This window comes from Hydra viridissima, unplaced genomic scaffold (assembly GCF_058129835.1).
Source record: "Hydra viridissima isolate aposymbiotic clone 2 unplaced genomic scaffold, HvirCarnegie_v1 scaffold_10, whole genome shotgun sequence".
Classification (NCBI taxonomy): Eukaryota; Metazoa; Cnidaria; class Hydrozoa; order Anthoathecata; family Hydridae; genus Hydra; species Hydra viridissima.
This window is the reverse complement of record NW_028324309.1, coordinates 12,406,400-12,430,354: the sequence shown is the minus strand read 5'-3', so window position 1 is coordinate 12,430,354 and position 23,955 is coordinate 12,406,400. Positions and strand designations below refer to the sequence as shown.

Below are 23,955 nucleotides of genomic sequence, written 5' to 3'. Positions count from 1 at the left end.
TGTGCGCTGCTTGAAATTGTCGGTTGTCCTATGGTTACTCTATTTTAACCTGAAACGCCGCGCTGGTGAAAAACTAAATTTTTAATAAGGTTTGCTTCGACCATAAATTATTCGACCTATCCTGGAACGGAATTAAATATTCTCACAAAGAGTTATTTTCTATTTTTATTATGTTGTAGACGATTAGATCGTCGATCGATTTATGCTGTAAATGGTTCGACCCTTTAAAAGTTCTACTTTTCTTTCTACTTAACATAATTTCTAATGTGGCACAGGACGCCATATAATAAAAACCACATTCAGTAATAAAAACTAAGTTTGAAACTAAGTTTTTACATTCTAATAAGGGGAAATCGAAACTTTTGTTTTACTCGTCAAATTAATCTGAAATGAGCAATAAAGTTGTAAGATTTTTTCTTCTAAAATAAGAAACAGCAAATGTCTCAGACATGAAATTATGTCAAAATATGTGGATAGAAAATGTTTCTGACATTTTATGTCGGCAGAAAATGTCTCAGACATAAAATTATCAACGTAAGTTGGCAGACAGCATATACTAGGTACGTGCGTATCTGCGATTAACGGCACCGATTTTAAAGATAAAATCTGTGACCATTTTTTTACCGCGTGCTCGAGGTAGGTGTCGTAAGGATGGATTTTTCTCGTCTTTTATTAAGAATTTTATATTGACTTAGATAATATTTTAGAAGTAGACGTGTTGTAAGTTTATTGCAATTTGTTTTTTTTTTTTGCACTAACTTTTTTAGTGATTTCATTCCTATTGAAAACTTCATTCCTGTTCTGGAAGTGAATTGACATTGAAGGGATGATGGGTTTTTTTTCTAACTTTTGAATCAATTTTATATATCTATTTTCTATGTACCTGCCAAATTTCATTAAAAAATAATGACACGCTCATATTCTATTTTTGCACGCAGTAAAGGTACCAAATATTCTTCTGTTGTCGAGGTTGGGGGGGGGGGGGATTCACGATTATGAGCATTTTGTATATGTTACTTTTTTATTCATTAAAAATTGTTTTTTTTAGAAAAATGAAACTTTATTTAAATATTGGTGATTTTTTTAAAGTATTCAAAAACATGATTTACACACAAATACACACACAAAAAAACATATTTTGTTATTAGTTGAATAAAAATATAACCGAGGCAAAGTAATGCGTTAAAAACTAAACAATAAAGTTCTATTATAAAACTACCGTAAGCCGAACGCTAATTTTTTAAGTTGGTTGCAGTTTTCTTAAGCATTCCTTATAATGAATTTTTGTCACTTAAATGGACATAACTTTTAGTAGAATGATTAGTTTTTTATGAAACTTTCATCATCGTAATACTGATTTAAAGCTCTTTACAATGATGTATAATAATTAAATATTTGAATAGTTTAAAAATTTTGCACATGTACCTACATATACGGGAAATTTTTTGAAACCAGGTTTGGCCTTTGCAGATGGCGGCGGAATTAATGAACGACTATATAAAAATTAAGAAAATGGTGATTAAAAAGTTTTTTTATAAGCTCAAATATTGATAAATATATAAGTTTCAAAATATATAACTGCATGGTAGGCAGCTGAGTTCCTTTTTAAGATAAAATTTTTGGTATTGCGATATTTAATTTCTGTTAACTGTAGCCATAATATATATATATATAATATAGCCAAATAAAACAGTAAATATAATAGTATACAATATAAGATATAAACTTATATGTATCATACATTTTTTGATAACATACATATGGCATGTTATCAAAAAATTCCCTTAAATATTTTCAGTCATATTGAATTACAAATCAAAAATAATTGTTTCAATTATTAAACGGTGAAATGTTACAAAGAATATATAAAATAATATATAATAAAAAAAAATTTACGTTTTGTATTTAATATTCTTATTAAATAGTTAGCCATTAATTACATTCATGTATTAAATAATTCTAGAAGGAACCCCTGAGTTATGTATACTCACAGCACTCAGCTAATAGTTCATGCAGCATATACATATCTGGTATTTTGCTACAAAAATAAAAAATAGAAAATTTATCAAAAATGTAGGTAGACCATTGATGCTTACCATGCAGTTATGCTATCAACCTCCTAGCAAACTGCATTATAAATTACACATAAATATTACTTTTAATCATAAATTTCACTTTAATAATATTTTGGATATTTACATTAAATTTTAGAAAGTATATTAAAACTGCAGTAGTGCCCATTTTGTAATATATCTTTGTATCTGTAGTGATTCCAATTTCCATCAGCTTTGACTAACAGATTAATACAATGCCAGGACATAGTTTCTCAAACTTTTATAATACCCCCACCAAGCTTCACCGTCTTTAGAGTATATAATGGGTTGTTTCTTGCTTTATAGGATGCCTTACATATACTTATCCATCAGATTGGAAGCTATTAAACTTAAATTTATTAGTCCATAAAAAGGTTTTTCCAAATAAACATTTTTTATTTAGGAACATTTTTGAAAATCTCAACTACTTTAGTTGATTTCATTTTGAAACAAGGGGTTTCTTCTTTGCCATACAGACTTGAAAGCCACCTTCTTGTAATTAATGTTGAGCAGTTTTGGCTGACACAACTACATGATTTTGTTCTTCAATTTGTGTTTTTATTTCATTTGAAACTAAAAAAGGATATTTTTTAGGCATCCTAACAATTTGGCAAGCCATATTGGTTTTAGTGTTTCTTGGTGATGGCTTTTGAATTTTATTATCAGTGGTATTGTATTTTTTAATATGTTTACGACAGTTTTCAACCAAGTTTCTAGAAAACCCTAGTTGATGCAAACTTAACCTATTTAAAATTTCTTTTTTCTACAGAACCATGTTTGTTTCTTCCCATGTTCAGTTATTACAAAAAAATTAAATATACATTAAAAATAATATTAACAATGCCTTGTTCCAGTACTCAATTACAAAATTTATTGAAAAAAATCAATAATAGATATGGTTCTCAACTAGCATATGCTATCTCATTGAGCACGTCCACAACAAATTTGATAGTAAAAGATTTTATTATCATATTTGAGTCCGACTTGTAAGCTATAAAAAATGTCATTAAAATTAAATACTTAGAAGCACACTATAAAATGCAATTTAAAAAAATATGCAGTCTGTTATTTTTATGATCACCACTGTATACCTATTCCTTTGGAGGTTTTTATGTATCTTATAAATATCTTCCATTATAATGTTAATTAAATATTTAAAATAATTATTTTCCAGCTAAGTAATCAGAAGATAAAATTTGATGTGTGAATGACTAGAATCTAGTGGTAACAGATTTCCTATGGTATCAAAACAAATAGTGGTGATGGTGAAAGTTAACTGGTGATTGTTTACTATCACAAATTCTCCACAAAATTCAAGTATGGCTGGCAACCAGTTTGATAATAGTATTAGTTCTAAATATAGGGAGTTTCTATCAAATTTAGCAGATGAATTGACCAAAAAAAATTTGACTGCATTGAAATTCCTTTTAAAAGACTCATTAGCTGGTAAGAGAATCGTTTCTCTTTTTTTTTACTTCGGTATCATTTTTCAATAACAAGAGTAGTAATTAATTTTTAAAGTAGTCATACATACTTTTTATTGCTATAGAAATATCTCTAAAAAGATATTTATACCATTGGGTTTATATTTAAGCTTCATATTTTGAATAAAAATAAAAATTCAATTTAGAATAGCTTGATTTTGCAAAGAACATTCTCTCTGCCTAAATTTTATTAAGTAACACTCATGACATCTAAAAGATATCAATAACACTTATGACATATCTAAGAGAACTTTAAATTATATTTCTTTGCATATTACACAGAAAGAGCATTTCTTCTGTTAATTTATTCATAACATAATTGGTTTCATATTTTTGTTGACTTTTCAAAGATTTCTTTGCAATTTTTTTCAATATTCATTTTAATGTGACTAGTTTATTTAAAAAAAAAAAAAACTTTTTTTTACAAAAAAAAAAAAAAATAAATAAATAAAAAGTGCTTTACTTTTAGATGCAGCTAAAATTAGTTGTTGAGATATTCGTGAGCTCGTTGATATGAATGCACATTTTAACTTAATACTTTCCTTTTGATTATTGATACTCCAAACACATGAATTTAACTTAACGTAAGTTTCTGACTAAGCCAGACTTTAAGTTTCTGACTAAGCCACACCTAGACATAATTACAATATGGTATTTGCATTGAGTTTCTTTTTTAACTTAAGCATAACTTTTCATCTTTCCTAGAAAAAAATTTTCAAAGCTAATTGATGGTTTTTTTCTTATTATTCTAGAAGATTTTCATAAATGGATATTAGTTTTCATTTATAATTTAAGTACATTTTAAAGTGTTTTTTCTTCCATTATAGCTGGAATTATTGAAAAAATTCGTAATGGCCATTATTATTTTGATGAACTTGAGCGAAATCAATTAATAAGCAGAAACAATTTAAGCTATCTTCTCAAGGCACTAGAATGCATTGGGAGAAAAGATCTTGCTAAAAGAGTGGCTTCATTTGAGAATGATGATAAAATGGGTAGATCTAATAATTTATGTAGGTTTAAGTAATTTGTGTAAGTTCATGCTTGCATTAGCAGAATGTTGGTTAGTAAATTTTTATTTGTTTATTTGTTAGAATATTTGGCTTAAGCACTTATTGCTTGTCTTTGTCTTTAGGAATATGTTATAAGTTATTATAATTGAAATTATTGTTATACTTGTAAAACATATTCACTTTATGCAGATGGAGAGAATGAGGAGTTAACAAATACTTACAAATCAAAATCCCATCCTTCTAGAAATCCAACCTCAACTGTTTATAAATTGACACCAGCTGATATTAAAAGTAAACAGAGAATCCCACCAGGAATTGTTTCTAAGAGCTTCCCTGTTGAAACTAACGATGTAAATGAGATGCCAAGTCCTAAAATAAATTTATCTTCGAGTGGCAATCTTAGTGACTGCTACAGTATGAGTAAAGATCCATCAGGAGTTTGTTTTATTATTAATAATTATTTTTATGAGGAGGTTAAATCTCAAGATGGTACGTTATTGAAGTCTCGGGATGGTACATTAAAAGATGCTATTGATCTAAAAAATACTTTTTCTTGGTTAAATTTTGAAGTTTCTATATTTGATGATGTTAAAGCTAAAGATATATTAGAAATAATTACATGCAACACACAAATGTCTATTGATTGTTTTGTGTGTTGTATTTTGTCACATGGCTTCTATGATGGGGTGTATGGAAGTGATGGGAAAAAAGTTACATTTGATGAGATGCAAAAAGTTTTAAATGGAAACTCAGCACAATGGCTACTTGGGAAACCAAAGCTTTTTTTCATTCAAGCGTGTCAGGGTGATGAAGAGGAGAAAGAAGCTTTGCTATGTAAGGATGCACCAGTTAGTAATTTTAAAGCTGAAAATGGCATAAGTTTAGCTGAAGATGCTGACTTCTGCTTTTCTGTAGCTACAACTCCAAGTAAGTTATTATCATTTTTTTTTTTTTTTTTTGTTAACTGAAAAAGTTTGAAACAATTTTGTTTTGAAAAAAAACTTATAGGATTTTTATGTATTTAATTTAAGTTTTTTAGTGTAAACCATTGTTTTGTTGCAAAAAGACTTTTCTTCAGGCAAACTTGCTTTTCGCCATAATATTGATGGTTCGTGGTACATTCAAACTCTCTGCCATGTTTTAAGAGAACATGCTCCAAGTATGTCGTTGTCAAATATGTTCCTCAAGCTCAATCATATAATGGCTGAAAAAATACACAAAACTTACAATCAAAGTTTAGATCAAGTGTCGATTGCGAAGCAAATGTCATCTACTCGCTACAATACTTTGAGGATGCCTTTACATTTCAAACCTAAGGGATCGTACATTGAAGAAGCTTTCAGGAATGCATCATTAAATGAAAAAAACAAGTGATAAAGTTTTTTAAAATGTTTTTTAAATGTAAAAGCTTCTACAGTTATAGCGTAACGATTTTTATCAATATTTTACTTCTCTGCTTTAAATAATATTTCAAAGTTTAGTTTTCTTTATTATCAAGCTTTAATCTGGATTAAAAGAAATATTTCAACAAATTTTTAATTTCAGAAATTTTTTTTTTTTTTTTAAATTTTGTAATTATAATTGTAACATAATTACAATTAAATTAATTGCAAACATAATAATTAATAGCATTATTCTGTAATACAGTATTTTTAAACTTAGTTGGAAACAAAAAAATAATGTAAGATTTGATAATTGTAAAATTTTTGTAAGATTTTTTTTGTTGTAATAAAAATAGTAGGAGATTTTGTTAATTATAAACTTTTACTAAAAATTTTTTATTAATTTTTTATTAGATTTTTCCTAAGTTAGCAGACTCAGCAGTTCGTGCTTTTTACTACACCTTGTAACTTTTGTATGTATTATCCTTTATATACTCTGTTATTACAACATTCATAAATTGAGCAGGCATAAATAAATTTGTACATTTTAAAGTAATTTTTTATAGGAAAAAGAATAAAGTGTTAAATAGTTAATAAAACAAATTATTTAACAATCAATAAAAATTTATTATAAATTAGGAATCGTTCTGTTTAACGGCTGTAAATATTTAGCAGCTGTACAAAATTAAATGGGTTTTAGTGAACTAATCTTTAGTTCAATCTTTATGTGGTAAACTTAATTTCACCAATAGCAACTGGAGTTGAGCTTTTACCGGCTTTTAAATTTACTGATAAATATCAATAAAGTCGATAAAAATAAAAAAGCATAAAAGCTCACAAACAATATCCAATAAAATGTAATAAGAAAATAAAACACAATAAGTTCAGTTAGAGAATTTTCTTTTTAACCAAAGTGCATCACGTAAGTCGTCACCCAGGAGCAGAGAAGACTCACTCGACACTTGTTGGAGGAATGGCCACCAATCCACTGAACAAATGTTCAAGACTTGCAGTTCTCATTACAGTCACTTTTAAAATAGACATTTCTTTTGAAATGACGTTGAATACGCCGTTTGAATTGCAGCCCTATTCCCTAGTCGAGTGTTGCGTTACTTTCTCCAGTTCGTCTTTAAGTGAAAGTTTTTCTAACCCACACACTTCTTGAATTAATTTTAAAAGTCATCTAGATTCGTTGGGAATAGCCAAGACAGGATGTTTTTGTTAGTCCTTTGAAAAGCACAATTCGAAGCCCATTGGAAACTTCATGTTCTTCAATATCGGACAAGCATTCTGAATTGGAAACATATCTCTTAAAGCTTACAAGATTGCTTTGCTTTCTCTTTCAGAACGTCTCCAAATTGCACTCTTCATTGCGATACAAAGAGTTGAATCTCGTTGTTGAATCTCAGACATCGCAGATATAATGAAAGAGCTGTTTACAATAGCATTGAAACAAAACCTATCACAGTGCTGTAAATCTTGAAATCACTTCTACAAGTCGTTTTGTTTAAAAAAAAATTGAAACCTTAGGTTTTTTGATTCTGTTGCAGCTTTTGTTAGCAACTTTTCCTGTTTCCTATTTTGACTTCGTGTTTTTTGACTCGGTGATACCACATTTAAGTTGTGGAACCCTATAATGATTTGTGTTTTCACAAATTTTGCAAGAAACTCTTTTTCTTTTATTTCAGGTTTCCGAGCAAACCAAAAAGCTTATTTTGCATTAATTAAGTTACTTTACTTTATTGGTCAAGCTATTTCAAGCATTTTGAAGCATCTCATAAAAAAAGGTTTCTGATCTTTTGAAGAATTCAAAGAGAAGACCTAAAAATTCCTTTAACTTTTCTTTCACTAAACTTTAACTTGTATTACTTTGCAGAACATCATTTAGATTTTACAAAACATTATTGCACTTTTATAGAAAAACATATTTACTACAATACTTACTTTGTGTAAATGAAAGAAATAAGGTGTTATATAATCGTAGCAAGTCAAGTATGATTACAAACTCAAGCACTAAAAAGCTTATGAAACTTATGGTTTTTAAAGGAACATTCAGAAATTACCATAGTAAAATCTTCTTTGAACTTCTTACGAGGAAGCAGGCATTAAATTGAGAATGAATTGTTTCTTGCCAAATTGATTAGGGCAGAGTAATTTTTTTACTTTTGAAGATAGATTTTTTTTAATCATATTTTTATTACCTGTTCTTCAATTAATCTTAAATTATTGCATACCCCTTCCATCATAGCCTGGACAACTTTCATATCCATTCTTTTTAATTGTTTGATCCTGTTTGTGAGCGATTTTGCATTCGTTGCCTCCCAACTATTTTAATATACCACATCACCCAAAATGGACCAAAAGACCTCAATTGGCCTGGCTTTCGGTACATTCGGAGGGTTCATATGCTTCGGCTCAAAAGATAAATTATACTCATGGAGCCAATCTGTTTTTGTTTTTGCTTAATGGGACATGGCCAGGTCAGGTAAAAATATATATTTGTCTTGTAAATGATGTTTGTTGGTGAGTCTTAGCAATTTTGACGATACACATCTTCCACCTGCACTGATCGCCGGATTTTTGGTCTTCCCTATGTATGGCGCGGAAGCACTTTTACTAGATAACACCAACCGTTCAAGGACCTTTGATGCAAACTTCTCCTTACTTTGAGGACGAAGAATTAAGTTAAAAACAACTATTAGGAAAAGACGTACACACAGAGATTTATTCACTCCTGTCATGCAAATAAACGATAAGACAATAAACCGTATAATGAAGGAAAAAGATAAAACAGCGATTAAGAGAAGACGTACATGCAAAGACTTATTTACTTTTTAAGTAAATAAATGATAAGTAGGTATAGCAACAAACACAAAAAATAATGGAGAACTGTAAAAGCTCAAAAAAAAAAATTAAATTAGGATAGTTTTTAGGAGATTGGAATTTTTGGGAATCAGCATTAGAGAGAGTTTTTTTGTGATTGATGAATTTTTGGATAAACAAGAAATTTTATAGGTGAACGAAAAAGAAAAAAAAAAAGAGATTTTTGATAAAACAGAAGAAGTAAAGAGTTAAACAGAAATAAGGAAAATATTGGTAAAAGAAAAGTAAGCGGAAATTACGCTATAATAAAAGCTTTTCGTTTAAAGAAGAAGATTGAAATAAAAACAGTATCAGGCACTACAAGGAGAGTGAGAAAATATCATTTGCAATTTTATTAACGTAATGAATAAAAGAGTGAAAACCATCATTACACATTAATATTAACTATATATTAAGAATTATTGTTAAAGAATTTACTGAGAACGAACAACACAACCTTAATCATTTAAAATTATGTTGTTTGTCCTCAGTTAGCCCGAGCCCTTTCCTAACGAAATAGTCCTCAGACCTACAACCTCAACCCTAACCCCCACAATCCCTCCATTTAACACTAAAACTCATACCTCCCTAAACCTCTGTAAACTCTCTACCACTCACGCTAATAGAGAACACACAAACACTCTTCAACGAAACAAGTAAATTGTATATATGTATATATATATATATATATATATATAAAAAGACCGCCCTCATGTTACATTTAAATCATACATCTGGTGAGCAGTTTATTTGTTGAATGATTAAAACCGGGCATGGTGGTTTTCCCGGGCATGTTTTTATCTAAAAATCTAAAATATTTTTCGTCGTCAATCACGACGAAATTTCTTCCTCCCCCAAACTTCTATGCAGTTTTCAACACTTGCTAGGCTTTTGTTCGAATTGCTGTTGACTGTACTTTGGCGAGCGTTCTCTTTTACTATATATTAAACCCAGCTTTTTAAAAATTTCGGCGAATACAATATCGTAAGACACTGAACTTTGAAGCAAGTTTTCTTTGACTGACGCCAGCAGTGTTTTTCGTAAAGTTTCTCAACTTTTTTGTTGTTGTTTGTCCAATTAACTAAAGCGACCTTTTCGTGTCTTATTTTCACATGGTAGATCTTTCCTGAAAGCGTTTGATGATCCAATAAATTGTTGCACGTGGGATATTTTTAACTTGAAAACGCTCTACCAAATGGTTTTTTTTTTTATTTGCCCAACTAAAACGCGGACACGTTTCGAAGATTGATTTGTTATCAATAAATTAATCAATAATCTTAGCTTAGATTAAACGAAACATACTTGTGAATGGAAAAGGAAGGAATTATTGAAAGAAGAGTCTCATTACTCTTAGTTCTTTAATGCACCGATATAAAAACCTCTCTCAATCAGGAATCAAAGAAATGTAACGCTAAACATTTTTCCAATGTTATTAATCATCCATTTATACAAAAGGTTACCAATGACCACTTAGTGATAGACAAACAGCTCCTTCCATTTAGTGTTACACCAAATGGAAGGAGCCGTTTTTCATTTGTAAGTATTTAGAGAAATGTAACGGATGAAATAGAAGTAGACAATGTTTTATCAAACCCTGAACATTTCTAAAGAGGTGCAGAGCAATGCCTTTAACGGCCGTGCTTTGAGGAAAATCTCAGAAAATTATGATAATTATTTAAGCTAATTACAATGATATAATAATATGAATTATGACTAGAAATATTTACATCTATAAAAAATATTTTTTGGGGTGGCAATTTTAGAACATTACTTTGTTTTTATATCTGATCGCCTTATATACACCATAGAACTAATGACATCTATAAAAAACATTTAGAACGATGGGGTATTTTAAAAAACAACAATAAATACTTAAAAGCCATATTGTTCCCTGCTATTGTTACTGACTTAGTCATCTTATACATTATTTTTATTTACGCACGAAGATTGCTGGCTTGTGTTTTTAAATGAATTTAGTACTAATGAAATGATTGTTGCTGAAATTTTTTTATTTTAAAAAACTTTGTGTTGACTTAAAAAAAAATTGTTTGCTTTGACCTAAATTGCTATGGTTATTTAAGAACTGGGTTTTTACCCAAACATTTAGCAAGATAATCCAGTGAGCTTCAACTATAATTTTTTTAAATTTTACACCAAAAATCAACTTTCTTCAAAACTATGTATGAAAGAGGATAGTTTAACCCGAACAAATGTAAAAGAAGTGCTAAAAAAAGAATTGTAATTAAGCAAGTGTGAGTTCGTCAAATTTGGCGAGGTCGGGTTTTTCGAGTTTAAAAATTCGAGGTCGGGTTGAGTATTTCTTAAGATTTATTCAAGAAAAATTTTTAAGACTCACCAAAAAAAGATTACACAAGAACTTTATATGGCTCATAGAAAATATCCATCAAGACAGACTTTAAATAAAAGGTTAATTACTAAGTTACTACCAGGTAACCCTTGCTAAAACCAACAGATCAAATTTAACGATTCAATTTATGCAGAGAGATCTCAAAAACGACTAATTATGAGCTTAAAAAATTTTTATTTAGAAAACAGGTTTTTGTGTTCACGTAGCTACCTTCACTTAAGTCTTGAGCAAGATAGCGTTACAATTATCTTTTGCTTTGACAAAACTTTTCAAAAAGTCAAACGAAAATATATCAGATAAAAAAAAAGCACAATTTTTTCGAATACTTTTTCTGTGGATCGGAATCGCTGAAGGACTCACTCTACGCTTACACCATGGCAACGTTACCTTAATCTTTTAGATTATTAATTACCTGTTTTCTAAGGATTTTTACTTACTTTTACGAATTTCACAACTTTGGCAAAAAAGGTTTCAATTTGTTTTCAAAGAACATTAACTTTTTTAATTTCGTGAGCTATTTTTAAGAACAAATTTGTTTCAAAGATTGAAATTTTATAATTTTTTTGATGAGGTTATCTGTAAAATTCTTTTGATGCCATTTGGTTAAAATTAAAAAAAAAAAAAACAATTTTTAGCTTCTTTACTTATAAATCATTTTTCAAAACAATCAGGTTTCTCCAAATATCAAATTTCTTTCATTATAAATGAAATGATGCTTTTTTTTAATAAAAAAATGATGCCTTACTTTTTTTCTAAGGTGAATTTTTAATCAGTGAATTCACAGTCATCAAAGAAAAATTTTTTCTAATTTGAATTCTTATTTAACTCTAAATTTGAAATAAGAACTTGATTTCTGAGTTATCTGTGAAGTCACTTGTCCGGAAGCATTATGAAAATAATTAATTAGAAAGTGTGCACAAGATATGCGGAAATAAAGTCAGTTCAACTTTGATCAAAACAACAGCAGCAAATTACTGAACCTATACATGTAAATGAAGAACCCTGTGAAGATAGTACCACTTATTTTTCCACAGCATTAAAGTTAGGTTAAATAACACATTAAGACATGATTTAGAGAGAATGAAAATAAAAATAAGTGAAGTGAGAAATTCCTCCTCTTATTCTTGAAATCATAATAGTAACAAAATTTAGTTTTTCAAAGTATTGAATCTGATTTTAAAAGAACCATTAAAAAAAGTGGATGTAGAAGATCAGAGTTTACTAAAGTTTACCGTGTAGTTTCAGTTACCAGCAATTTTTATTTAAAGCTATCTTAAGATGAGTCCTTTGATATTTAAACAATCCCATCTGGCTGGCTAGATGATACCTGGCTGGCTAGACGATACCATGATTGATTAGCACATAATTTGCTTTCATTTCGATTTTCTAAGAGATGTGGGTTTCAAAACTCACGTATTCTTAGTTTTTTTAATTCATGTGGTTATATTCATTCAGGAAGTTATCTTTTTTTGTACAAAACATTATTGTTAGAAAATCAAGGCACCTTGTTAAAAAATTGAATAATTTTTTAACAAGTTGCGCTGGTAGCATAAAAATATAAAAGCAACAAATATTATTGATATGGTACCCAGCATCATATTAGATTAAGTTACGTAACTCGCCATTTCTGTATAACGAAGAAAGTCTTTGTAAAGCCCTCCGATGTCGGCTCACACTTAAAGTGTGTTCAGTACTATAATTCGATTTAATACCTTAAATAAAGATGATGTTCCATAAGTGCACACATACAAATCCCTCTTTGAATTGCCAAACAAGCAACTTTTCAACTGCGGAAGTAATGAATAATCAAACACAGCAAATGAAATAATTGTGATCTTTTTGTAATTGCAAATGCAACAGCTTTATGGTATTGATCCGAGTTTAATTCTACGGAGATATAATGATAAACTATTACCTGAAGTGTATTGAGAATGGTAAATTATAGATGTTTCCTTTTGTTGCTGTGTTAGACTGTTAAAAAGGTGTGTGTTTTTTATTGTAATCATTTTTGAAAGTGAATACAAGAGAATAATAATTGTCTTTCAAATTTTATTGGTTAAGCATTTATTATCATGAATGTGAATGGAAGATAATTTTATTTATTACTTCTACTGGTTTTTTGTTTGTTTGATTTTTAGTTGAAAGACAAATAGGTGTGCTTCATCTGTACTATTTGTATAAACTTTAAAATTTATGGTCAGTTAATAGTTTCAATAAAGGTGGCAATTAGATTTTTACATATAGTAGTTAATTTTGCAAATTATATTATTTATTAGAGCTGTATTTTAGGCAGGGCCGTATTTAGACATGTGGAGGCTCTGGGCATATATTTTGTGGAGGCCCACTCTATCTTAAAAACACAAAAAAGATAACTCTATATATTTTTAACAATAGTGATGTGCATTTCTTAAGCATCTTTAATTAACATAGTTGAACCATATAGTTAAATAAAACACTCTAGCTTAAAAACACAAAAAGGTAGCATTCTTATTCATAATAATCCCAGCTAACACAAAACGTTCATGAAACGTTCGTAGAACTTTAGAAATGGTCGGGCACGTTCTTAGAACGTTCTAAGAACGTTTCTAACGTTCTTCAAACCTACTTGAACGTTTTGTGTTAGCTGGGAATGTGATTTCTTCTGATTTTGAACTTTTTTTTAAAGTAGTTATTAACACCTTGCTTACATTTTATTTTGTTTGTAAGGTTGTTTTGATTTGATTTTTGAGATAGAATTTTAGCATGAACTGTGTCATTTCTTTAACATCATTTTAATTTAAAGCATTTAACAGTTTTTTAGCATGAGCTATCTAGGTGATACAGCTGGGTGAACCCTTTATGTCTTACAAAGTTCTGTACTTGAAATGTAAATGAGTTAATTTTATTTCTCCCAAACTGTTCCTGTGAAAATATCAGAATAATTCTACAAAAACTTCCGCAATTAATACCAATCTAAATTTTAAGTTTCCATTTATTTGCATTTGTGTACATTTAAAAAATAATTCACGATTAATAAACCAATTTTAATTAAATTCCTATCAAACTTTCAAAAAGTATTATGTAGTAGGAAAACCTGATCATAAGAAATTCAAGTAGGGACCCGAGATCCGAACTCAGATCCGGGTAGTTATTTCGGGTATTACCCGAATTTAAGATCTCGGGTAATTACCCGAAAGTTATAAAATACCCGTTTTTTTTAAATCGAATAATACCCGATTGTTTTTAATACCCAATACGTGATACTCGTAGAATACCCGTAGAAATACCTGAAGAAGTAAAAATACCCATAACAATTCAACTCAATTCATTTATGACATTCAATTGCAAATAACAAAAAAAATTAAAACATGAACATTTGCACAGAAGGAGTTCAAATTTCAGGATTAGCAAAATCAAAAGTAGCCTGGCCCCTTTAAATCTGAAATTTCATCCAGTAATTTACTGTTCTCTTTCATGAACACTAGCTATATCACCAAGGTGTTTGTCTACCTCCTAAATTACAATTTCTTTTGCAACTGATTTCCCTCCTTTGTGTATATGTTTCTCCATACCTTCGTGTGTGGTGGTTGTTTAACAATGAAGCCATCAAATTGTCGGCATCCAAAAAGTCCGCGTCCTCTATGTTTTGGGATGAAATTTCAAGTGGTGTGGGTTGCAGTGTGGGGTCTCTGTCAACAAAGTCCTTCAGTGTGTTCACAAGGGTGTTCCTCGCAAGGTCAAAAGTCCAGTTTTATTGTCATTGCTCCTTTTGCTTGAGGATCCAAGAAATGGGCCACAGTGTACTCCATCTGTACAATTCCACATTGTGGGAATCTTTTATCGATCTCTAGCAAAAAGTAATTTGTAACTTGTTTGATTAAGGGATCCTTCATCGATTTTTGAGTTGTATCAAACCCTTACTTTATTGTAACAAGCATGGGTAAAACCTTGTGGATGGTCACTGTCTTGTCGGCAGAAACTGAGTTTGAAAATGCTTCAAATAACTTCAAAATTCTAATGATTATTTTGACTTTGCTAATCTCAAACTGGTGTGGCATCAATATTTTCAATTCTGAGCCAGATGTGTCACTATCAGGTCCAACTATTCGCGCCATGGCTGGAAGAAGCGCAATTATTGATTCCAGCTGGGCTAAGTCTGAATTGCAGCACGTCGAACAGTTCTGTACCAACGTAGTTGGTGTCATTTTAAGGGCCTTTGCTTTGTTGCCAAGATCAATTGTCCTCTTCTCTGAGTTGTGAAAATAGTTTACCAAACCCGTCATCTTTTTGTGAAGTTGATTCCATTGTGGACATATGTACATTTTCTTTTCCTGGTCTTTTGCAGCTAGTGAACCCTTGACAACCAAGTGGATCTTGTGGTCGACGCACCACATGTTGGTATCAATGTCACTATTTATTTTTGACCCCTTTTGAATATTTGCAGCGCCGTCTGTAACAATGGTGATTTACCTCATGTTTTGGAATTCATAATTATTTTTTTCATAAACTTATAGATTTTTGGAATGGCTCTGCAACTCAGTGTATGTGCTGAAATTTTATTGTATTGGCCCAAGGTAGCACTTTTGAATATATGAATGAATCCTCTTTTCCGGTTCTTCTCTAGGCTTTTTGGTGGGTGGTTGTTGTGGTTCGGATGATCCAATTAGTGATTGCGATTCAGAATCATCAGAATCAACCTCATAAGAGTCATTAGCCCTCATTCTATCTCAATCTTTTCTTTCCAATTCTGTGAACAGATCTGCATGTTTTCCTTTGAGTTGTTTGCGCAAAACACTTGTACAAACACTTGTGCTTTCCTGTAAATTTTTTATGACACTCCTTGCAGGTGGCTTTGTCGTTTGGCCTAAGTGAAAAGTTCCCATTATTTTGATGGTTCAGTCATTTGAAAAGAAAAGAAGAAAGTATGCAAAAAGAAAAGAAAAAAATACATATTACTCGAATTTTTAAAAAATTTTCCCGACAGCGGGTAGTTCCGTATTTCGAGTAGTTCCGATGATCGCGTATTAAAATAAGGTAGTATATTAAAACATGCTACTCGACTTAACTAATTGACTAGTAAAAAAAACAAGTATATAAATGAAATAAGAAGATAGTAAAGAGAAGGCCTTAAAATTACTAAGGGCTTCTCTTTATTTTATAAAATAGTCATAAATAAATAAAAACCCTTAAAATAAGTATAAATAAATAAAAATATAAAAACAGTATATATATATATATATATATATATATATATATATATATATATATATATATATATATATATATATATATATATACAGTATGCGACAAAAGTGTTTACATGTTTTTGAAAAATATTCTTTTTTAAAATAAATGATTGAAATACATGTTTATATATCAATATATATATACCAAAATAAAGGTAATTCATTGTAGTTTCATGTTTTGAGCCTGAATTTAAATGAATGAGAAGTGTTTATAGCAAATTATTTATTGAAACAAAATGTCAGATGTAAACAGTTTTGTCGCGATTTATGCTATTATTAACTTTAATGCGAAATTAATACTTTGTGTAGCCTCCACGACTTCTAATGACTGCTGCAATTCTCGCAGGCATGCTACCAATCAACTTCTTGCATTCTTCAACAGTTATCGAACTCCAAACATACTCAACTCGTTCCCATAATTCTTGTCGACTGGCTGCTCTTGTTTCATAATTATAAACTCGATTCTTCACAATAGACCAAAGATTCTCGATCGGGTTAAGATCGGGACTTTGCGCAGGCCACTCTAGAATCTTAAATTTCTTCGAATTTAGGAATTCTAATGTAATTTTTGCCTTGTGCTTTGAATCATTGTCTAGCATAAAAAGTGTCGAACGAATTTGCTTTCGCCATCCTCGTAAACTAGGCAAATAGCCATTGTTTAAAATGTCAATATAATGTTTCGCGTCCATTATTCCATCAATTTTTACGATTTTACCAACACCAGACGAAGAGAAACATCCCCAAAACAACAACTTTCCGCCGCCATATTTTACTGTTAGAATAAAGTCACGATTAGAAATTCCTTCTCCAGCTTTTTTCCATACATATCGAATGCCATCAGAGCCAATCAAGTTAATCTTGCTTTCGTCTGTCCAAATCACCTTACTCCACTCAGCAAAAGTCCAGTTTTCATACTTCTTTGCAAATTCCAATCGTTGTTTACGATGTTTCGGTGTTAGTAGTGGTTTCTTGATCTTCTTTTTTGCCTTGAATCCAATTCTCTTGAGTTCTCTCTGCACTGTTCGAGTACTTACCACTGTACCTTGAGCATTATTTAATTGTTTCTTTACATCGTGTGCTGATTTTGCTTTATTTGTCATGATTAATCTAGAAATTGTTCTCTGATCTCGAGTAGTGAAAATTTTCTTGCGTCCATTTTTGTTGCATTTCTCTTCTATATCGTTTCGCTTCTTAATTTTATAGACTAAACAATAAGATATATTAAGTTCTCGTCCTGTCTCACGAAGAGACAATCCTGATTTAAGCTTCTGAACAGCTAAATTTTCAATTTCTTTCGACACTTTCTTCATTCTTTCAATTATAATTTTTCTGTTGTTTACATTACGAATTTTAAGTTTAAATAAACCGTTTATTACTAATTGAGATATGTTTTATTTAAACAAATTAAAAATATAGCCACAAAGTATTAATTTCGCATTAAAATTAATAATAGCATAAATCGCGACAAAACTGTTTACATCTGACATTTTGTTTCAATAAATAATTTGCTATAAACACTTCTCATTCATTTAAATTCAGGCTCAAAACATGAAACTACAATGAATTACCTTTATTTTGGTATATATATATTGATATATAAACATGTATTTCAATCATTTATTTTAAAAAAGAATATTTTTCAAAAACATGTAAACACTTTTGTCGCATACTGTGTATATATATGAAGGCTCCGCGGGAAGAAACGGCAGGGTCACATTTTGAAAGTTTCTACTTTTTACACTTTTTAGCTTTACCATAGTCATAGTATTTAAATAGTCTGGAAACGCGGGTCGTCTTCTATGGATTTCGTTCAATAACTTGAACATTTAAGGGTGACCGGACTGAGAGTGCATCAAATAATTTTAAAATGACTTTTTCTGCCGCAGTTTCTAATAATTTAGATGAATTTGATGCTGTTTTAGCTGCTATTGATGAAGATTTGTTGGAGACTGATCCTAATTTTAGTTCAACTGTTGAGTTAGCTGTTGGAAATATTCCTAACGCAAATGAAGAGCGTGTATTTTTGTGTTTATATTGCGAAAAAAGATGTTTATCACAAGGTGGTTTAACTCGTCACCTCAATGCCAAGCACAAGGACAAGCTTATTGATAAACAGTTTAGTAAAGAGAAAAAAATAGCAGAGCTTATTCTTCATTCTAATTGCTTTCAAAATTACTTGATTCAGAGTGCAGAAAAGCTTGCCATAGATGAATGCTACCCTACTAAAATAAGAACTGAATTTAAAAATTTTAAATTGACATGTATAGAGGTCAATACAGCTTATTCTTTAATAAAAAGTATTATTGAATCATTTGATGGAAATGCTGAAAATTTTTACCCAGCTTTCTACAAAAAATTTTCTGAAGCACCAAGTCCTTTTAAAAATCTTAGCCAAAACTGCACTCTTCTTTTAAGTTTTGAAGTTGCTTATCTTGTCTTGGCTCATCTGACTGGCGCCTCCTTTAATAATGATGTTTTAACATTTAAACATGAATCTTATCAGTTTACTGAAAAAGAAAAATCTATTATCGCTTATCTTAGTGGTTATGTTTTTGGTACCTTTTATCGTAGAATTAGATTTAGTTCTAACATGTCTAGTTTGTATCATAAACAGTGTTTATCATTTTTGCTTGCTGGTAAATGTACAGGAGAAACAATTTCTTTGCCAGAGCATAAACATGTTAATTTGCATGATAGGGGTGGTTTATGGAAAGTAAGTAAAGAGGTTATTTGTATCTTTACTACTGCAGAGTACCATTTTATTTCTATGGCAAAAAAGTCATCTCATACTATCAATTGCAAAGAAATAGTTGATACGTTAATTAAAGACTCTTTTGTGCTTGTTAACTTTTCAAAAATTATACATAGTTCAACTGATAAAGTTCAAAAAGAAATAGCACTTAATTTATTAGAAGATCTTCTAACTCTGTATATACGTGTTCGTACATTTTCCTATGTGAAAGATAAGTTGCAAGCTTTCAAGATTTCTAAAAGTCAAACAAAATCAAATGCATTAAGAAAAGCAATTAAAAAAAAAGTCTCAACTTTGGAACAAGGACATTAAAGACTTGGCATGACTTGGACTTATGAAAACGGCTATTTTCATAGCCACATATCTTTTAAAAATATTAATAGCATATTACTAACTACTCCTGAAGTAGTAAAATGAATACTTAATGACTTACTTTTATGATGTATAAGTTTATGATATATTTCATATTGATATTGTATAAATCAACTTTGATATATACAATATCAATAACAAAATTAATATAATTGTTTTTTCAATTTTAAATTAACAATAACACATCTAATACTTTATAGTGTTACCATTTTTTTAAATTGTAAGATAAATTTTGATATAGACAGATCTTTAAAATTGATTATTTTTGACCAATACATTTATACCAAAAAATATTTTAAAAATAGTGTACTACATTTTTAAAAAAGAAAATAAGTCGAAATCTATATATGTTAAATTTTAAGTGAAAAATATTAATAATTGAACTCATCAAAAAATATTATCTTATGTTTAATACAGTTTTTACTTGGTTTAAATTTTTTTTTAACACGATTTAATACTCACTCGTATTATCTGTATAGCTAATTACATTTCCAGTTACAGGAAGAAATACTTTCTGATTTCTTATCATGTTATCATTGTAACCAAAGTCATTAACAGATGGATTATCTTTTCGTGATCCAAGTGATCGTTGGCGTCCAAAATAATTTTCAATTGGATCCTGACAAAAGCGTTCAGTTAAAACATATTTTACATTTTGCTGCAGTAAAAACTGAACAGATTCTATAATTGAATGAACTGTAATCTTCAAACCTTCATATGTTTGATGGGCAATGAACATCTTTGATTTTGAAATTTTTGAAATATCTCCAGGATGCTCTTCAATAGATTTTAACCAATCTTTAAAGTATTGCAAAAAAACACTTTGTAACCAAAAAAACCTATCATCATTTAATGATGAGAATGGAGCTAGATTTGGTTTTAGATCAAATTTATGACCATTTAAACTTCTTATATTCATTATATCAAAGAAGCTATCCATTAAGGCACAAAACTTAGCAGTGCCTTCAGCTTCAGGTGGTCCGTAATGTAATAAAACTTTTGATACAGTAGAACTTAGCACTTGAGCAGCAAGTTTAACATTCATTATTGAATATGGCGTCAATTTTATATGTTCAAAAGTGAGTTTAGGCAAAATATGTAAGCCACATTCTCTGTCCTCATAAAATATATCAGCAATATGATTCCACAATATGAACATACCACCATTCCACATATATCTTGTTCCTTCTGCATTTTTTGAGTTAGATAAACAGTTACGAACTGTCTTAATTAAATGTGGTGGGTCAGATATAAAATAAATAAATCGTTTTTCTGAACTAAAATAGTTAAGGGTTCTATATGTGACATCAACATGCGGATTCATATCATCATTACGTGTCATGGTAAAATGCATTTTAAACAACTTGCGATTTGCAGAAGCTCCATCACAAGTTACAGCAATAACTTTTAAGGAATTTAATTCACAAATTCCAATTGCTTTCCAAAGCAATGGAAAAATTTGACAAGCGGTGGCTCCAGTTGTTGCAAAGTTAGCTAAACTAAATTTAAAAGGATTGACAATACTACGAACAAGAAATACTAAAACATAGGTAGCAAAATCATCTACTTTTGGCAAAGTTGCTATGTTAACATCAGCATCACCAAGATCAACATAACCCACAATCTCCCCAGTGTGCTTGTCCCAAACTAAGTTTTCCTGAATTTTCATTTCATCCATTAGAATGACAATAAATTTTTCTTGCTCCGAAAAATCTTTGGTTTTTTCTTTTAATTCATCAATTATTTCCTTATTGAATCCACGTTTAGGTTTAATGTAATTTTTATAATCACGTAAGCGACGACGACTTGGAAGGACAAGAAAACCTGTTCCTGATTTCTCATTGTAACGTATATCATCATACATTGCAGCAGACTTTGATGCCAGTGAAAGACAGTATCTAATTATTATAGGATGATATCTTACATTAGTTGGAGATAACCTCAAATATTTTTGCTGCTCCTCCCAAAATAGCTTCATAAAAGGTGAGATTTTGTTTTGATCTGCATTTGACATAATTGATATTAAATCATCACTTAAACTTGAACTGATAGTCAGGGCAGATTTTGAAATTGAATTTTGTAAATCAATGATTTTTTCTTTCAACTCCTTATTTTCAATTCTATAGTTTTGAATTGTTAACTTTAGGCGATCTGGAGAAGTCAATGATATTGGTGCATTAAGTTTAGCAGGCTTTTTCGCTACACTTTGCTTTCTTTTTGATGATTTGGAAGACTTAGAAATTAAAGTTTTTTCATTTATAATACAGTTATCACAACATTTCAGTTTGCTCAAAACTGAACATGTACTTGATCTGAAATACTCAGTTTGATAAGTACCATGAAAGTTAAATTCTGTTTGATTATATATTTTAGGGACACAATGTTTGATGGCAGACTTTTTTGCTTCATCGAGTGAGACTCCTAGACAAATACTATAACTTGAAATAACTTTGATCAAGTTTGACAAAGTGATATTTTTCATTGAACTGTCATAACTTTTATAAACTTCATGGGTTGATGGTAAACGCCAGGCATAAATGCGAAGTATAAATGTTAAAGAAGCATCAATAAATATGTCTGTTTTTGTAACTGCATGAATTTCATCTTTTTCAAAAATATGAACGTGAGAAATATTATTATTTATATTCCAAACAGAAGGAAGATTAAGATGTACTATACGCTTAGTAAATTCTTCCATTGATTTGTAACATTCCTGGATTGAGTTTGGTTGAGTATTTAAATTGAATTTCTTATCAACTATGATTTCTGCAATTTACGAGAAGTTGTGCTTAAAATAAAATTATCAATTCAAGTAGTTTATTTGCAATTATACAACAGTATAAACAAAAAACTATTTTCATATATATATATATATATATATATATATATATATATATATATATATATATATATATATATATTCTTTATTATTTTTCAAAATAATTTTATTTTACCTTGAAATAGAAAAACTTTTTTGTGGTAAATTTATTTTTGGTATTGATCCAGGAATAAGTGTAGTTTTTAAATCATCTAAAATTATAAAAATGTACCTGAATTTTCTTGTTTCCAGTATAGATACCAACACAATGTTAATACTGATATAATATTTGTCAACTAATCCAGCTAAGTAAACTTTATATAAAATATAAAGTTTATTAGGCTCTATTAGCTAACATTTCAAATAAATATATTTTGAAGATAACGTATTATATCTGAAGTCATCCATCTAATTATACAGTCAATGAAATGCTTCCATATATTATAATTATATGGCATATACAAACCAATTTCTTGAAGCAGCAGATATATTGAATATATAAAATACTCCAATTTACTCACGACGAAGAAGTTGATCCTTTGTGTAATGACGTTCACAAATATAAAGATTTCTTTTTTCGATTTGAGCTTTTAATCCTTTGTCAATCACTCTGTCATGTGTAATTACACTTATTAACTTCTGTCTCCAGTTTGCACTATATTCGTCATCTTTTGTTGGAATACGAAATATAGACAATCCAACATGATTTCTTGATACTGAACAACCAAATATAGCGCAATTGGCTCCTGGCATTTTCAATATTTATCACAGAGTAAATGAAATTAAGTAGCAGCTAAGTACTATGTTTACAATTTGATGCACTCTAAAGTAGTCTGAGCACTAGTATTGAAAGGAACTTAAGTGTTATGAGAAAACGGCCCGCGTTTCCAGACTATTTAAATACTATGACTATGGCTTTACTAACCATGATAGCATATTTTGTATTTGAATTCAAATCAAATAAACGATTTGATGCATATTTAAAGTTTTTCTAAATTTTCCTAAAACTTCGAAACTTATAAAGGTTTAAAAGTTTAATAATGATTTATCTCAAAATGAAAAAATGCGACCCTGTCGTTTCTTCCCGTGGAGTCTTCATATATATATATATATATATATATATATATATATATATATATATATATATATATATATATATATATATATATATATATATATATAATTTTACGGAAAGGATTAAAAATAGTCATAAATTATTAATAATAAATAGTCATAAACATGTTTTAAAGAAATGTTATGGAAAATGCCCGAGATTTCCGATTTTATTTCCCGACTAGCAAGTAGTTCCGAAATACCGGTACCCGTATCATTGGAACTACCCGGGTAGTTCCGATGATCGGGTAACAAGAGCGGGAAGCGTATTAAATAAAAAAGTAAATAAATTTAAAAAAAGAAATTTTTACATACTTTTATATTTAAGAGGTGAGGTGATAGCACAATGAAAAAAACTTGTTGAGAATTGAGTGTTATTTCCACCTATTCCTTTTGAGTATCATTTTTTAGCAAATTAAAAATTAATACTTACATGGAGGAGGTGGAACTAATAAATAGAAACAAATTTTATA

At 29.6% G+C, this 23,955-nt stretch overlaps 2 protein-coding genes and 1 pseudogene across 4 annotated transcripts; 2 read left to right on the top strand and 1 right to left on the bottom strand.

Moving 5' to 3' along the window:
* The first annotated feature begins 3,241 nt into the window (after nt 1–3,241).
* On the top strand, nt 3,242–6,364 carry LOC149883159 (caspase-3-like). 2 transcript variants are annotated; one of them, XM_090101316.1, is made up of 4 exons: nt 3,242–3,539; nt 4,405–4,572; nt 4,780–5,517; nt 5,669–6,364. In XM_090101316.1, the coding sequence occupies exons 1-4, from the start codon at nt 3,413–3,415 to the stop codon at nt 5,962–5,964; spliced, it is 1,329 nt and encodes a 442-aa protein (XP_089957442.1). In that variant the 5' UTR covers nt 3,242–3,412; the 3' UTR covers nt 5,965–6,364. The 2 variants fall into 2 exon arrangements, with proteins under 2 accessions (XP_089957442.1, XP_089957441.1); XM_090101315.1 differs by having other exon boundaries at nt 4,405–4,590.
* Nucleotides 6,365–18,194: 11,830 nt separating this feature from the next.
* Nucleotides 18,195–19,491, top strand: LOC149883158 (uncharacterized). Its single transcript, XM_090101163.1, has one exon. The coding sequence runs from the start codon at nt 18,295–18,297 to the stop codon at nt 19,489–19,491; it is 1,197 nt and encodes a 398-aa protein (XP_089957289.1). The 5' UTR covers nt 18,195–18,294.
* Nucleotides 19,246–23,244, bottom strand: LOC149883157 (uncharacterized; annotated as a pseudogene). Its single transcript, XR_016456621.1, has 3 exons — nt 22,891–23,244; nt 22,506–22,581; nt 19,246–22,339 (listed from the first exon to the last, which is right to left on the bottom strand). The product of XR_016456621.1 is annotated as an uncharacterized LOC149883157 (transcript).
* Nucleotides 23,245–23,955: the final 711 nt, after the last annotated feature.

Bases quoted from the DNA above. Each gene is read 5' to 3' on its own strand.
- LOC149883158 (XM_090101163.1), top strand. From the start codon at position 18,295: ATGACTTTTTCTGCCGCAGTTTCTAATAATTTAGATGAATTTGATGCT.
- LOC149883159 (XM_090101315.1), top strand. From the start codon at position 3,413: ATGGCTGGCAACCAGTTTGATAATAGTATTAGTTCTAAATATAGGGAG. The intron at 3,540-4,404 runs GTAAGAGAATCG...CTTCCATTATAG, and splicing joins TTTAAAAGACTCATTAGCTG to CTGGAATTATTGAAAAAATT. The intron at 5,518-5,668 runs GTAAGTTATTAT...ACTTTTCTTCAG, and splicing joins TTCTGTAGCTACAACTCCAA to GCAAACTTGCTTTTCGCCAT.